This window comes from Rattus norvegicus, chromosome 12 (assembly GCF_036323735.1).
Source record: "Rattus norvegicus strain BN/NHsdMcwi chromosome 12, GRCr8, whole genome shotgun sequence".
NCBI classification, from domain to species: domain Eukaryota; kingdom Metazoa; phylum Chordata; class Mammalia; order Rodentia; family Muridae; genus Rattus; species Rattus norvegicus.
In genome coordinates this window covers 19,101,727-19,118,470 of record NC_086030.1, presented here as the reverse complement: position 1 = coordinate 19,118,470, position 16,744 = coordinate 19,101,727, and the positions used below count along the sequence as shown (strand labels likewise).

The 16,744-nt window shown below is 52.7% G+C and overlaps 1 protein-coding gene across 4 annotated transcripts in view; it reads right to left on the bottom strand.

The window, feature by feature from the left end:
- Ttyh3 (tweety family member 3) overlaps positions 1-7,498 on the bottom strand; it is a 28,407-nt gene extending 20,909 nt beyond the window's left edge. For 3 of the 4 annotated variants that reach the window (XM_008768969.4, XM_063271268.1, XM_063271269.1), the window contains exon 1: positions 7,359-7,493. In XM_008768969.4, coding sequence (XP_008767191.1) covers positions 7,359-7,481 — 123 coding nt within the window. In that variant the 5' untranslated portion in view covers positions 7,482-7,493. Of the gene's footprint in view, positions 1-7,358 lie in introns of all 4 variants that reach the window. The other variant, NM_001107124.1, reaches the window with a different exon arrangement.
- Between the last annotated feature and the right edge of the window lie 9,246 nt (positions 7,499-16,744).

The window sequence follows — 16,744 nt, the reverse complement described above, 5'->3', positions numbered from 1 at the left end:
GCTGGCTCAGCATGTATGAGCCACAGACCAGATTCCCTGAGGCTCAGGCTTGGGGGACCCCAGACTACTAAGTGGAGCCAACTCATCTGTGCCTCAGACATCCAGTGCTGGCCAGGAAGCCCACTCTCAGCCCCACGGTGGGGATCCAGGGTCCTCCGCCCACTGTCCCTGATGGGCTGCCAGGGTGCTGAGCTGGCTGCATGACCATGGGCCCCCCACCCCCAACACACTGGGCTGAGGAACCAGTGATGCTGGCCAGAAATTAAAAACAGATTTTCCATCGGGCCAGGCTTGGGTTTCACAAATTCCATGACAGTGAGTTCGTGGCAGGGCTGAGAGAGAGCGAGGTTAGTTGATGGCTGCTCTGGGGACCCAGAGGGAAGAGGGGAATGGGGACCCAACTTCCTACAGCTGTTATTCCACCCTGAGATTTTAAGCTGAGGTATGCAGAGCTAGGCAGTCATACACTAGTGTCCCTCAGGACTCATTCTAAAGGTATCCACTGTCAGATATGGTAACAGGCCCCCTCCTCAAACCTCTGCTCAGGGAACCCTCAGGAAAGTGTCCCCATGTCTCCATCTCCAGCAGGGCAAGTGGCTCCTGGCCCTGTGTCGCAGTTCCCAGGATGCCCGTCAGAGCTTCTCCTTTCTAGGCTGCAGCAGCCACCAATCGGGACCAAGGACACCAGAAACCACTAATAGATATGTGCATCCTAGTTTGACAGACTATACAAAGAGTATATAAGTATATATACTTAACTACTTATATATACTTACATATACTTATATAAGTATAAGTATATAAGTATATAAGTCCAATATTGTCTGGCCTACATGGTCACATGTCCAATCCCTCAGTGACCATGTGAAGTATTTCCCATTTTCCTGACCCCAAGGCCCTGGCTTCATAGCAAGGTTCCTCTTTTAGGCTTTACCAGAACTGTTGGGGGGGCGGGGGTTGCAGTCAGGGGAACCCACAGCGGCTCCAAAGCTGGGTCCACAGGGAAAGGCCAGGAGCCCCAATCCATTTGCCGATCCCAAGGGCCTCTGCCTCAGGAGGACAAAAATGTCCAACTCCAACTACTTGAGGAAGAGGCTCCCCTAGAAAAGAGTTTAGAAAGGAACAATATACGGCCTTTGAACAGGGCATTTGGCATCGAGAGGTCAGGGCAACAGAGCACACAACTGCCCCAGAGTGTGACCAAGAGCTCCAGGGAGTGGCAATGACCTAGCGTGGGCCCCAGGTAGCAGGGTGCCATGATGGGTGAGGCAAGAGAGGGGAGCAGTTGAGAAAGGGTTGACAGGGAATCTCACGGTCAGCTGAGTCTAGCAGGAAGCCAGAGAGAAGTAGCATCCCCTGGAGAAAGCTTAGGATGGCCTTTGGGACGTCTGACTCCAACCTCTACTCAGGAACCTCTGGGTTGATTGTTGTGTTCATCTGGGGACAGGGCCACACGTAGGCCAGGTTGGCCTCAAACCCCCTATGTAGAAAAGGGCGGCCTTGATTTCCTGATCCACTGTCTCCACCTCCAAGTGCCGGGATTACAGGTGTGCACCACTACCTTGGTTTATGTGGGGCTGAACTTTGATACAGGCTAGGCAAACACATTACCAACTGAGCAAGCTACAAAACACAGTTTGTTTTAATTTTATCATTATATTTAAATTTATTATTTATATGGTGGGGGGGGGGCGACGACCATATATGCCACTATACACATGTGGAAGCCAGAGGCAACCTTGTAAGGCTGGTTCTTCCTTTCCCTTTACGAGGGATCTGGGGTCTGAATCCAGGTCTTCAGGCTTGTGCACCAAGCGCCTTACCCACTGAACCATCTCAATGAACCTGCTTTTAAGACAGGATATGCCGTCATGTTAGCCTCAAACTCATGATACCTCTGCCTCTCTCAAGTGTGAGGACTATAGCCAGGTACCATTCCCACCTCACCAGCAGAAGCCTTCTTCATTTTTTCTTCTGAGACAAGATTTCTTCTGGGTAGCCCCAGCCGTCCTGAACTCAACCAGGCTGGCCTTGAAGTCAGAGATCCGCCTGTACCTGGGATCAAAGCCGTATGCCACCACTGCCTGGCTAGAAGCCTTCTTAAAGCTTCTTCTTGGGAATTTGGAGGGCCCAAGACTGCATGGCCAGAGATGGCCACGGGGCTGATCATGGTACTGTCTGAGGCTCCTATAGCAGACGCCATGGCATAGCCGATCACAGAGCCTGATCAAATGGCACAGCATTTTCCAGATCTAGGCAGTGTAGCCCTCCCACACCCACCCTGAATAGAGTGGATGCTATGGTCCAGGGCCACAGTCCTACCATCCCTGGCCTTAAGTAACTACTGATTCAGACTTGGTCCATGATGTTCCCCTGGGACTCAGTAATTAGCCACAATGCACAAGCATGCACAGCCAAGCAGGTCTCGTAGGGACTTGCCTGCCTCCCTTAATATGGGGCCCCTATTCCTTGTACCATCATCTCCCACCAGAGGTTGCTCTAGAAGCTTCCACCCAGCTCCAGACTGGGGGCAGGGGGCAGGGGGCAGAAGAGCGGTGTAGAAGGGTTCTGTATGGGTCCTTTTCTCACTTGCAACTTCAGAGTTCTGGTCAGCACTATGAGATGCTAGGAAGCACCCAAAAGTACTGAGAATCTAAACGAAGGCTGGAGACGTAGCTCAGTTGGTAAGAACGCTCGCCTAGAATGTGAAGTCTAGGTTCCATCTACGGAGCCCCTGCCCCTTGTAGCATCATCTCCACCCAGAGGTTGATCTAGAAGCCTCCACTTAGCTCCAGATGGGGTGGAGTTTCGTGGGTACTGATGAAGTGGAGACAAGCTCATCCTTAAGATCCTGGGTTCAAAGCCAGCCCTTACATGAGATGGCTCAGTGGGTACCACACTTCTGAATAACAACTTGAGTTCAGATATCCAGAACCGAGATAAAGCTGAATTCGGCAGTGTGCATCTGAAATCCCAGCACTCCTGTGGATGGTAAGATGGGAGGCAGAGACAGGAGAGTCCCCAGAAGCTTGCCTGCCAGCCAGCTAGCCTGGCACCTGCATGTGCAAACGACAAGAGACTCCTACCTTGAACACGGCACAAGGACAGGAATGCACACACACACCAAACATGTGCATATATGTATTACACACACACATACACACACACATACACCCCCCACACACATACACAACCTATACACATACACACATACCCCTACACACACACACACACACACACACACACACACACACACACACACACACACGTGTGCGCGCAATTCAAAAACAAAGCAAACGATTTGCAAAAATGAGACAAGGCTTAAGGTGAACCTCAGTGGCAGACCACGTGTCTAGCACGCACTTGGCTCTGAGTTTGATCTCCAGCACTGGGGTGGGGGTAGGGGAGGGAGAGAGAAACATGGCAGCATGCAATATAACTCCGGTTTCAAGTGGCGTCATCCCAAAAATGCAAGCGCGTGGACGGACTCCAGCTGGGTAGCTCCTTTATCTTCCCATGCCGCCCCCCCCCCCAACCCGTGTGTCCCACAGATGCGCACGGCCTGTGGAAGCTGGGAGCAAAGATAAGGCTGTTTTTTCAGACAGAGCTCATTTCCTGAGTAGTCAGAAGGATGACAAGCCAGCCCTGCCCAGAGGACACAGCCAAGCTGCCAACCTGCCTGCCATGCCGCTGACCTTGTACACTCAGGGACTCTTAGGAGCCAGCTGCAAGCTCTAGGAGCGGATCCCTGGCCCCAAGGGCTATTTAGCTAGAACCTGAATAGTGGCCTGTGACACAGGGAGCCCAGTACCTCCTAGGCAACATGTTCCCCTGTGCTATACAGACAGAGGGTCTCTGGGCTGACACCCTTGAGCTTCTCCACCTCAAGCCTTGCCTACTCTATTCCCGTTATTTAAGGCTCCTCAAGCCCTTACTATACCGCCTGGGTCCCTCCCTTGCTTTTAATTGATGTTACTGCAGATCAAACTCAGAGCTAGGCAAGTGCTAAGCTGGATTCCCTACGCCTACCCCTAACCCCTCTTTAAAAGATAGGATCTGCTAAATTGCTGGTTTTGAACTCTTCTGCAGGCTTGGGTGGCCTTGAACTTGCCTCCCCAGTAGCTGGGATGACAGGTTTGCACTGCCAGGCCTAAGTCTTATCGGCATCTGAGCCTCAGGAAGGATGGGAAATGGTCCCACAAGCTGGTGGACAAGTGCTAGCAGCTATCTAGATGGCTAATGTGCTGCTGGCCCTCTGTATACCAGGACTGGGCTGCTACACAGTGAGTCAGAGGGAAAGCTGGTGAGTCCCAAGTCTTGGCTGGCAGTCTCCACGGCAGGCTAGGTAACACCTCCTCCAGGAAGCCTTCTCAGACTGCCAAGCCCCAACAGCCCCTGCTCTTACTCCATCGCTAGCAATAACAGTTCTCCATCAGCAAACGGCTCGGGGCCTGCCCTGAACTGACAGACAGTGAACCACAGAGGGACTGGAAGCAAGGAGTGCGAACTGGAGAGAAGCAGGCTCGTGAGGGCTAACAGAAGACCCAAAGCAGATATTTACCCCACACCATAACCAGGTCAGAAGCTGTCAATATCTACCCTGAGAGGGTCTGAAGCCCAAGCCTAGGAACTACAGCAGCCGGAATGGGACCAAATGAAAATCACGACTTCAGTCGGGACAAGCTGGCTGCGGGCCATGTCAGGTCCCAGAGTCTCTGGGTCCCGTTCTGTCTACTGCTAGGACTTCAGTTCTTCCCCGTGAGGTGAATGCACCTACCCACACAGATGCTTCTAAAATCCAGATACCCCAGTGAAATGGGGGAGCTAAGGGATGCTGGGGATAGCCCAACCCCAGAGGAGCCTAACCAGCAGCTTCCGGGGAGACTGCCTGGTAAGAAACCAGTATAGAATCAGATCAGACTGGCAGAGCCCTTCCCGTCATGAAGATGCCATGAGCTTCCACCAGATGACTGACTCCGGGCGGTCCTTCTACTCAGCACCGTTACAGGCATCTAAGAGGGGGACCAATCACACTCAGAGACACTCGGTCTTAACACAACGAATGGACAGTGTGCAGCCTGGGTAAAAGCTGTGTGGACTGCTGATGCTGTCTGCTGGCTTTACATAAACACGCTGGTTTTATACTGGCTCCTCACCAAGCCAGGCAGCATCAGGGTCTGAGAGAGCCTTGCGACAGCCAGTCCACCCCTGCTGTGGGCTCCAGGGGGTATGGGTAAAAGATCTCCCCCAGTGCTCCCTGATTTGAGACCAAGCCTTAGCGTGTACAATACAGACAGCTGCACAGCCCCGTGTAAAAGGAGGCAAGAACAGGCAGCTCCACACAGGGCTTGACTGGGAGTCTAATTGTGGGTTCCATCGGGTTCCAGACAGTGGGCCGTGAGTATAAAAGAGCAAAAGACGTGCCTGGTATCCCCAGTCTAGGAGATGCAGCGGCATCTTCCCTAGTGGGGCGCAGTTCAGGTACGGTCAGGGTGAATTGCTAAGAGGGTACCCTAGGACAGGAAAGCCACCCCATGTATGGATACGAAACCATACACACAGAGTCAGCGATACCTCACCAGGGAAGATGGTAGAAAACACTACCCACCCACCCAGAGGGGGAGCTCCTGCCTTTCTCCCCACAGGTGACCCTGCAAAACCATCAGTCCCGATTCCAAGACGAAGTGAAGAAGCTCAGAGACACTGAGCGGTTGCCTAAGGCATCAGTTCAAAGAGGGCAGGGGCACCAAGCGCATCCACAGTCCCGGCCTCGGAGCGGAGGCGGCAGGGAGGGAGCCAGGCTGGGTTCCACAACGTGAATTATTCAGTGGCTAATTCTGCTCCTGGGAGAGGAGGCAGGAGGGAGAGTGAGTCAGAGGCCTCCCACAGTGGAGCGGCAAAAGCAGGCAGGACCAGGCTCAACTGGGGCCACAGAGCTGTGGGCCCTTAGATCTAAAGACCTATAGAGCTGGGCCTGAATCACTTCCTTCAGATTCCCAAGGGCTGCAGGGACTGAATCCTCACCCTCTTCCTGTCACAACTGTGCCAGAAAATCGACAAGTTCCTCCTGCAGCAGGAGCAGGTGGCAGCCCACCGACCTCAGGAATGCTACCTGGCTGCCCCATGTGCCAGTGGACCATCGAAACGGACGGGCAGGCAAACCCTGGGTAGGCAACTTTCCAAGAATAGCTCATACAGTTCTTCCAGGAAAGAGCATAACAACACCATCGCACAGTAAGAAAACCACACGTGTCCCTCCACCCCAACCCAACCCTTCGGGTCTTCCCCCAAAGTCCCGAGGTGAGGTCCCAGTCTTGCATCTCCTTACTGTCTCTCAGGCTCAGGCCTTGCCCTACCCCTCACACCTGTTCTAATCTGCTCAGGAACATCAGAGCTGCTGGAGCTGGGGCCAGGTAGGCATAGAGTGGGAGCAGGGACAACCCTGTGCTCGCTCGCCCTCAACTTCCAGTTTTCAGCAAGATGAGGATGGCTGCAGAGATATTTGGCACTGCCCCGGGAGGACTTGATTCCCAGGCTACTGTCCCAGGAGCCCCTGGACAGAAACTCTGAAGTGCTTGGTGACCAAATGGGCTGACCATTCTTTTTTTTTTTTTTTTTTTTTCTGGAATCTGGAGCAGGAAGGAAAAGCCCACAACCCTGGTTCCCCTGCTCTGCACTCAAATGACAGTGGTTCAGTAGTGGGGGTGGTGCTGCGACTTGGCAGGACGCCAGACTTAGGGCTTTGAGGGGAGAGGGCTGCCAAGTGCCCCATGGCCCCCGGCCCAGACTGAGGCCCACTCACCCCACTTCAGCCAGGCCTCATTTTCCACCCTGAGTTGAGAGACTGCTGGCACCCTGGTTTCCCACAACCACGCGACACCCTGTGTACATCCCACAGCCTGACCGTGAAGCAAGGGGTCATTAGCAGCCACAGAAGGCTGGCCATGGCCCAGGCTCCTCACCCACCAACAGTCTGGCAACGGGATTCCCTAGCTGGGGGAAGAGGACGAGGAATACCTTCCTGCCTGAACCCAGGGTTCCAGCCTCGGATAGCGGGGGTGGGATAGGGAGGGGTTCTGCTGGAGAGCAGCTGACTGCCTAAAGGATGAAGATGGGCCTGCCAGGAACCCATAGGATCAGAGGGGGTCTATCAGGAGAGGGAGACAGCTCCGTCAATCCAGACAGGAGGCCCTGGTGACACGGAGGGGTTGAACAGCTTCCAGGGGGCTTTCGACTTAATCCCTGGAAAGGTTATCAGTGAACCGAAGGCGACCCCAAGAATGAAAGGGGAAGCTCCAGCCCCTTGGGAGGGGCCATGACCCGGGGCCCCTGACCCCACACCCGGGGGCGCGCGTCACCTGCTGGTAGTCAGCGTCCTCGGGCCGGAATTGGCTGCTGGTGGCCTCCCACCGCAGGTCGAAGTGCGGCAGCCGGTGCAAGAGGCTCACCCACCAGGGCGCCGCGTAGCTGACCCCGGCCATGGCGGGCGGGCGGCCGCTGCGCCGGGCTTCCCTCGCTGCCGGATGCACGGGGCTCAGGGACCCGCCGACCCCTGCTCAGCTGCCCTCATCGTGCCTGCTACCAGGGGCCCCGGCCCGGCCCGGCTCGGCCCGGCTCGGCCCGGCTCGGCTGCGCTCGGCTCCGCTCGGCCGCCCGCGCCCGCCGCCTCTTTGTTCACCGCCGCTGCCGCCGCCCCCTCCGCGCACCCGCCTGCTCGCCTTCAGGCCCCACCCCCACACCACCATAGGCCCGCGGCTCTCAGGCCCCACCTCAGCCATCCTCCCGGTCTTTAGCCCCGCCTCCACACCGCTATTGGCCGGCATCTCGCAGACCCCGCCCATACCAGGGCAGTCTCTGCCCCGGGGCTGCCATTGGCATTTCTCCCATAAGCCCTGCCCTCTGCATTGCCATTGGTCCTTTTTCCTACTAGTCACAGCTCTCGTCTTAGGCAGGACCCTCTACCTTTTCGGCCATTTCTTGCCTGTAGACCTCGAAGGCTGGAATCCAAGGTTCACTGTAGCTTCCTGCAAGTCTGTCCCATGCCTTTGCTCTCTAATTTGATCTTTACACCTTTCCACGTAGCCCTCGTAAAGCCCTGCCAGGGAACAGTGTCTATAGGATGGACTTGATCTGCATTCGGGAGCTGCAGCTGTGTGATCTTGGGCGAATGACTTAGCCTCTCCGCATCAGTGTTCTATTCTGAGAAAAAGGTGTTGCGGAGATAAAACGAGTGTAAAGTGCTCAGAACAAAACCTAGCGCGTAAGCCATAAAGACGTGTGTAAGGCGATAATGGGCAGATAGGTTGAATATTCACCTGCTTTATCTTTAGTTGCTGAACCAGGGCCTTATGCTTGCAAGCCAGGCACACTACCACCGTGCTAAATCCCCAATCCCATGTTTTACTTGTTATGTCGAGACTGGATCTCTGTAAATTGCTCACTCTAGCCTCAAACTTGGCAATCCTCTTGCTTCAGCCTCCCACGTAATGGGATAACAGGCCCGAACCACGGCATTCTAAAGGTGCAAAAGGAAGATGTAAAGGAAGTTCCCTGTCTCCCATCTTGGAAACTAGGCCTACAGTGTCCATCAGGACACAGCCTATAGAAAGGGCATGGGGGGCAGGGAAGCACAGTTCTTGCTGTTCTCCCTGGAATGGTCTACATTTACACTTGGCTAGGTCCCCTCACAACGGCGAGACCTTATATACTTAGAAACTAGGCACATATCAGCTTCTCCATTGGCCAGGTAGCTCAACTTCTGACCCGCTGGGCACAGTGGCTTCCCGATAGACCTGTCTTTCATTCATGCAACTGCCTGAGGCATCTCCTTCCTTGCACTATGGCCCAAGGGCAGAGGCCCTTTACTATGGGTTTCAGTGCTCTGGATGGCTGGAGGAAGCCACCTAGTTGGGAAACAGCCTGGAGCAATAGGTGAGAAGTTCTTAGGCTTCTTACTCCAGGGCCAAACAGCAATGAACGCTAACCCTATCCCCACCCCCTAAGCCTGCTGAGCTTTCAGCCCTGTGTAGAACAACACTGGCCAGAGTCAGTGCAGCAGGTAAGACCCCCACTCCAGTGTACCTGGCTAGACTGTTTCCTTGACTCTCCTGTAGAGTGGGGACTAACCCTGCCCCCAGCTCTGCCTTTAGGGTTCTGTAGATTCAAAGGTGAACAGCAACATCACAGGCTGGGAAAGTTACTGGCCTCTGTTCCAGCATCTTCCACAGAGAGCCCTGTATCCTTGCTTGGTCCCAACAATAGTAATGATGGCCAAGGTTTACACACATAGGAGTTCCCTCTCTCATCAACAAAAGCCTCATCAGATTGTAGATTTTCTTCTGATAAGGCCACATTGCCTGCGAGTTATAAAATAACTCATAATGGCTGTGTTCCCCAAAAGATATGTGCAAAATCCAGGTGTGAAGTCACACACCTGGGGAGCTGATCACAAGTTTGAAGCCTGGTACACATTGCAAATTTGAAGTCAACCTGGGCTACGTAGTAAGACCTTGTTTTAAAAGGAGGCAGAGGGGGAGGGGACAGGAAAGTGCTAACTTGGATTAACTAGTAGTGTATTTGGCCAGTGAAACCCTTTCCTGGGGAGGCCCTTGAAGGAAAAGTTACAAGGGGTATCTAAAAGCAGGGAGGGTGGCTGAGCGGGTAAAGGGGCTTGAGGCCAAGTTCGATGACCTCAGTTTGACCCCATCCTTCACAGGATCCACGAGAGAATCCACAAGTGTGCACTGTGCACAGAGTACAAATTTAATTGTCAGGGCTGGAGGGATGTTGCAAGCACTGACTGCTCTTCCAGAGGACCCGGGGTTCAGTTCCCAATACACACTTGGCAGCTCACAATTGTCTGTAGCTCAGGTTCCAGGGGATCTGATGCCCTCACACAAGCATGCATGCAGGCAAAACACCAATGTACATTTAAAAAAATGTTTGTAAGTGTTTTTAATGTAATAGGGAAAAGGATCCCCAATACACAGTGTTGAACAGGACAGACAGCACGTCCCTGGTGGAGCTGAGTCCCCACCCTAATGCTGCTCAGAGAGTCACTGCAGAGAGGAACCTCGGGAAATTGGCGGCCTGTCTCCCGGGAGAACGGGAGTTATAGGAGAGAATGCCAAGTAGTGGCTGTGGGCACAGGGCAGGAAGGAAGGCCCTCCACCCTGCCCACTCTGGCTAGCACTGCCTGGCCAGAGCTGTCGTCGTTCTTCCTGCCCATCGAAGTACAGCTATGGCTGGGAACTGGACTTTCGGCCACTCTCTAGGAAGAAGAGCTGAGGCCCAGGTCCCACCATTGTCCAGGAAAACCAGAGAATCAACCATCAGTCAGGAACCGCCTGGTGGTTATCAGGCCACCAACCCTTCCTTCACCAGAAGCCTCATCAGACTGGAGATTTTCTTCTGATAAGGCCACATCGCCTGCACGTTATATAATAACTCATAATGACGGACAAACGTGTTCCCTAGAAGATTTGTGCAAGAGCCAGGTGGGAAGTCACACACCTGGGGAGCTGATCACAAGTTAGAATCCTGGTGCACATTGCAAATTTGAAGTTAGCCTGGGCTTCGTTGTAAGACCTTTTTTTTTTTTTTTTTAAAGATTTATTTATTTCATGTATATGAGTGCACTGTCACGGTCTCCAGACACACAAGAAGAGGACATTGAATCCGCATTACAGATGGTTGTGAGCCACCATGTGGTTGCTGGGAATTGAACTCAGGACCTCTGGAAGAGCAGTCAGTGCTCTTTAACTGCTGAGCCATCTCCCCGGCCCCGTAAGACCTTATTTTAAAAGGAGGTGGAGATCCACTTGCCTCTTTCCCCTGTTCAATCCGCCCTCCTTTTCTCTCTCCCTCTCTTCCTTCTTTTGACTTGAGTAGGGTTTGTGAGACAAAGACAGGGGGTAAGGGGCAGGGGAGATGACTCGACGGGTAAAGAAAGCACTTGCCATGCAAACACGAGGACCTGAGTGTGAAGCCACTAGCACTCAGGTAAAGGCCAGGATAGTGAGATTTATCTCTAACCCCAGCATTGAAGGTAGGAGGCAGAGATGGGTGGATCCCGGGGACTTGCTGGCCAGCCAGTCTAGCCGATTGGTAAGCTCCAAGTTTGGTGAGAGACCCTCATCTCAGAAATGCCGTGAGAGTAATAGCAGAAGTTACATGATGTTGACCTCTGGCTTCTACGCCCTTATAGGTGGTTGAATGCGCTCGCGTACAAATGTACACATGTATAAATACTGCCCAAACAAATGTCTATGAGAGCCGGGCATGGTGACACATACCTTTAATCACAGCACTTGGTGCTGTGGTAAAGGCAGGTGCCTCTTTGTGAGTTCAAAGCCAGCCTGATCTACAGAGCGAGTTCCAGGAGAGCCTGGGCTATGCAGAGAAACCCTGTCTTGGGGGAAAAAAGAAGAGTCTGTGTGGAGCCAACACTGAAGACTGAGTCCTGGGAGGGAGTGCCTCCCGGAAACATTTGAAACAGAGGACCCAGGGACTGAGGTCAGGAGTCCTCAAGGAGCTATCTCTCTAGGAAGGGAGGTGGTTGGCCTGAGGCTCTTGAAAAGTCCCACGACCTGCAGCAGTGGGAGAAAGCTAGAACCTAGTCATGCATGTCCAGCCTGGGCCCAGCCCCCCAGATGCTGGGGCCGTAGCCAGAACAATGGAATTCCCTGTGTTTGGATCCCATCCAGTGAGGTCCACAATTTCCGTAGTCATCCCTCACAAGCACTAGGAGGGAAGAGGCTGGAGGCCCAGATTCCCCCTGTGTGTGCTGACACGTAGCAATGTGACACTTGGGCCACACAAACGTCGGGAGTACCTAGCTTCCCTGAAACACCCCGAGAGAGCGGATGCATCCTGACCACAGAATAGCCACAGGGACGTTTCTTCATAATCTGGCCATGTGGCCTGGTGTCTCTGGAGTTTGGAGAGATGCCAGTCAGCCAACACTGTCTTCAGAGGCCTGTGGAGCCATCAAAACGCAACCGGAGCCAGAAATGACAAGTGATATAGCCTCATCTACCCTTCAGAAAGTCAGTGGGAACCGGTAAATCGGCAGGAGGCCTCTGAACCCCAAGAGCGCTGTCTCAAGTCCCATCAGCCCATCAGCAGATAAGCACCTAAGAGAGACAAGGCCTGGTGCTGCCCCTGAGGCCACACACCCATCATCACAGCCACTCGGGAAGCTGAGGGAGGAAGATCACAGTTTTGTTCAAGAGATGCCTGGATTTTAGAGTAAGTTCAAAGGCAACTTGGGAAACTTAGTGAGACCCTTCTTAAAATAAACAGGAAAAGAGAAGACAGTTGGTGGCACAGGCCTTTCATCCTAACACTCAGGAGGCAGAGGCAGATGAATCTCTGAGTTTGAGGTTGGAGGCAAGCCTGGTCTACAGGACATACAGGGCTACACAGAGAAACCCTGTCTCAAAAAAGAAAGAAAGAAAGGAAAGAAATCCAGCTTGGAACACACACACACACACCACACACACACACACACACATGAAGGGAGGGAGGGAGGAAGAAAAGGCAAAGATATGTTTCCCTGCTGTCTTAGTAAACTGGGGTTCTTTGAGTAAGGAATTCTCCCAGGCCTTGCTCCCTGTGTTGGTATATTGGACAATGGAGCCTCGTCCTCTGTGAATCTGAGAGAAGTAAGAGGTTCTAGGTTGCTTTAGATGAGCCAGCCTGGCCAAAACAGGGGGTCTCTGGGACCCTAGACTCCACCTGACAAAAACAAAGTAAAGACAAAAAAACAAAAACCCCCAAACAAACCCAGAAACCACTGCTTTTAAGCTGTCCTTGCCCGTGTGCAAGGGAAAGATTTATCTGGTCTGGCTTTGAATCTAGAGGGTACCACCCCCAAAACAGAGATGAGAGACAGGGCTCCCAGGAACCTGGGTTAAAAGTAGCTCCCGGGTTCGTTGTCAGCAACGAGTGCAGCCCCAAGTAGACCCCTCCTCCTTCCTGTGCAATACTGGTGGGGAGGAGGTGGGGCCCTTTATTGATCACTTGAGGGCCTTTGAGCTTTAAGAGCGAACCCCTCAGTGGCACCTACCCCTGGGGTTCCTTGTCTGCATGCACACCCAGCATCAGCCACGGTGAAGGAGTAGCTTCCATAGCCATCTGAGTCTGGCCTTAGCCTCGTGGGCTAATGCCTGGACTCTGAAAAAGCAAAGGCCTTGTCCAAGGTCAGGGTCAAGGTCCTCCAGAGCATGGGCAGTGAAGGCCATGTTACGCCCTCTTTCTCTGCCCCTCCCTTGATGGTCTTTCTAAGACCTTGCAGGGCCTCATGACCAAGTCCAAAGTCCCCAGAACCAGCCTCATCTCTGACAGGCCCTGCCTTTGGCAGGCAGTGATTGAAGAGCACTGTGTAAAGTCAGGTGTGTATGTTTCTAGAACTCCTGTGGCAGCACGGGTGCCCCAGCTGCTTGCTCATAGGCATCCAGAGTCACGCCAGGCCATGCTTAACAGACGGAGAAGGGGAGGCTCACTTAATTCACCTGTAATGGCTGCTCTGGCCAGGGGCATCGTCACGTGCACTCTTTCTTCTGCACGTGGGTCCTTTCTCCCACAGTGAGCTGGCAATGAAGCCAGAGCTTCTCTTTCGGATCTCTAGGATGAAGTTGGCCTTGTGCTGGCTAGTTTTACATCAACTTGACGCAAGGTAGAGTTATCTGAAAGGAGGAACCCCAATTGAGAAAATGCCTCCGTGAGATCCAACTACAAGGAATTTTCCTGAGTAGGGATAGATGGGAGAGGACCCATCTCATTGTGGGCAGGGCTGGTGGTCCTGGGTTCTGTAAGAATCAGGCTGAGCAAGCCATGAGGAGCAAGCCAGTAAGAAGCACCATTCCATGGCCTCTGCTTCTGCTCCTGCCTCTAGGTTCCTGCCCTGCTTGAGTTCCTGCCCTCAATGCTTTTGATGAACTGTCTGAACAACCCTTTCCTCCCCAACTTGCTTTCGGTCACGGTGTTTCATTTCAGCAGTAGTAGCCCTAACTGAGACAGGCATGTTGATACATGCTGCCAAGCCAGTACTTGGGAGGATCAGAGGTCTAGGCTGTAGGAGCCCGTACAGAGTGGGGGAGCTCTGAGATCCCACTCTAGCCTCTGAAGGTCTTGCTGCACTCTTCCTGCTTCTCCAGGTCTCTGTGAGCCACTGGTGGGATGGCTCTGGAAGAAATCAGAGTAGAGATGCACAGAAAACCCATCCGTTGGGAGCTGGGCATTGTGATGTACCTTAATCCCAGCACCCAGAAAGCAGAGGTAGTGGGATCTTAGCTTAAGGCTAGCCTGGTCTACATACTGAGATGCAGGCCAGCCAGGGGTACATTGTGAGCTGCTGTCCCAGGGAAAAAATTTGCTTAATTTAATTTTTAAAGATTCTCAACCTAGCAGTAGTGGCACAGGTCTTTAACCCCAGCACTCGGGAGGTAGGTGGATCTCTGTGAGTTCAAGGCCAGCCTGGTCTACAGGGCTAGTTTCAGGAAAGTCAGAGCCACACCAAGAAACCTTGTCTTGAAAAACAAAACAATGTTCTCTCGTTTGAAGCTGCTTCTTTGAGGTTAGACCTCTCCCCATCTTAGCGAGCAGTCTGACCGCATCTGCCTCCCCACGCTGGGGAGTCTTGGGGTGATAATGAGCTTTCATCAGTGGGCACTGGGGGTGGTCAGCATTCACACTATCCCCCGACCCTGATCATTCACTCCCTCTAAACCGTGTCGTCCTCCATTCTGCCAGCACTCTCTGTTCCCACGTCTCGAGATCTGACCCATCTCCCCAGCAGGATTCCCCACACATAAGCCTCCTTCCTTCCTCGTCCATCCGCCATCTATATGTATCTATCTACCTTACTGTGTTCTCCCTTCACCCTATTCCCTGCAGAATAAAAGTACTTTGTAGTGGGTCACATGGCTCAGATAGGGAGTAGAACTCACTTGGTGTTAGCATAACACTTAAAGACCTGAGATACATTGCTTTAGTAATGTTAGACAGACAACGCAACAAGGCCAGGGGAAATCTGGATACAGGCAGTTCACCAAGGAACTCAGAACATGGACAGTACCACCACACTCTTGGAGACAGATGTGGGCAGAATTCTGACAACCCTCCCACCCCCAACCTGCTCTCTTTTCCTGTTTGATTGAAGAAAATGCAAGTGCCATGTTTTAGGTTTTCAAATGGCACAAATCGCAATTCATACTCGAGTGACATTACTTTTGAATAGTGTTTACCTGCCTACTCTCCCTTCCAGCTACACAGACATCCATTGTCTAGCCATCCAACTGTCCACCCACTTCTCTATCAGTCCATCCGTCCCACCATAGGCCTGTCCGTCCATCCATTTCTACATGTACCCATCCCCCCATCTGCTCTGTCCATTAGCCAACCTGTCACCATCCCTCCATCCTTTTACTCACAGGACCAACCATCATCCTCCAACCACTACTCCTCTTTCTGTCCGTTTCACAATCTATCATCCAGCCACACATCTGTTCATTCATCTGTCTACCCCTATGCCATCCGTCCATCCCTGTCCATACCTGCATCCACCCATCCATTCATCCTTCCACCCCTCTCCTTCCAGGTACCCCAAACATACCAAAGACAGCAGGAAATATCAACAGTGATCATTTCCATTTTTAAGTTTTCTTTTTCTATGTGTTTCATCTGCATGCATGACTGTGTGCTACATACATGCCTGGTGCCTGCCAGAGAGCTACAACTGGAGTTAAGACTGTTGCAAGGCACCACGTGGGTGGTCTTCTTGACCACTGAGCTGCCTTCCAAGGCATCCCGGAGTGTATAAGGGCTGGCTAGTTGCTTCTGTCTCTCATACGCACAGTATCTTGGAAAGGCGGAGGAGCAGAGAGACTGGAAGCAGTACTTCCGGACCTGTCAGCAGAATCGGCTAACAGCAAGTGAGCTGGGAATGGAACTCAGACTTCATTACAGTTCTGGGGCAGAGCCTCTCATTGGCTGGGACTGGATATCACTTGAAATTTGCAGCCAGCGGTTATGTTGTGGGTTGTGAACAGATGCCCCGGCCACTTCCACAGGCAGTGCTTGGGTTGGGTGGCACTTGGGCCTGGAAGGAAAGGTCCTGATGACAGCACACCCCTATGAGGTCATACCCTCAGAGGCTTTTGCTTTGTTGGGATTTTGGGAGGTGGAGTGGGGACTAGATCTTATTCTGTAGGCCAGGTTGGACTTTTTTTTCTACCGTATTTTATTCCTTGAGAACATGATAATTGTATGGCATGGGTTTTGATCCTACCCACTCCATTCCCTGATTCTGACTCCCCGGTCCCCTCATCAGGTCGCTTTCCCAGTTTCTTGCCGTCTCAAGAACAGGAGCACTGTTCTAACCCACCGAGAGCAGCTATGGCTGCCCCTGTGTGCATGGGTGTGAAACCGGTGGGTGGAGTGAGGTCAGTTTACAGTATCTGTATCTCTCAATCTTCCTGCCTTAGCCTACCAAATGCTGGGATTATGGGCAGCCATATTTAGCTTTTTTCCTTCTTTGAGACAGAAGGTAGCCCTGGCTATCTTGGAACTCCCTCTATAGACCTGGCTGGTCTTGAGCTCAGAGATCCATCTGCCTCTGCCTCCCTCACTGCTGGGATTAAGGGTTGTGCAATCACCACTTGGGTCTTCCCAACCCTCAAACCAAAGGAACAGCAGATATATTTGCATCTGAGTCTTTGTGTACATGTGTGTGCATGTGTGT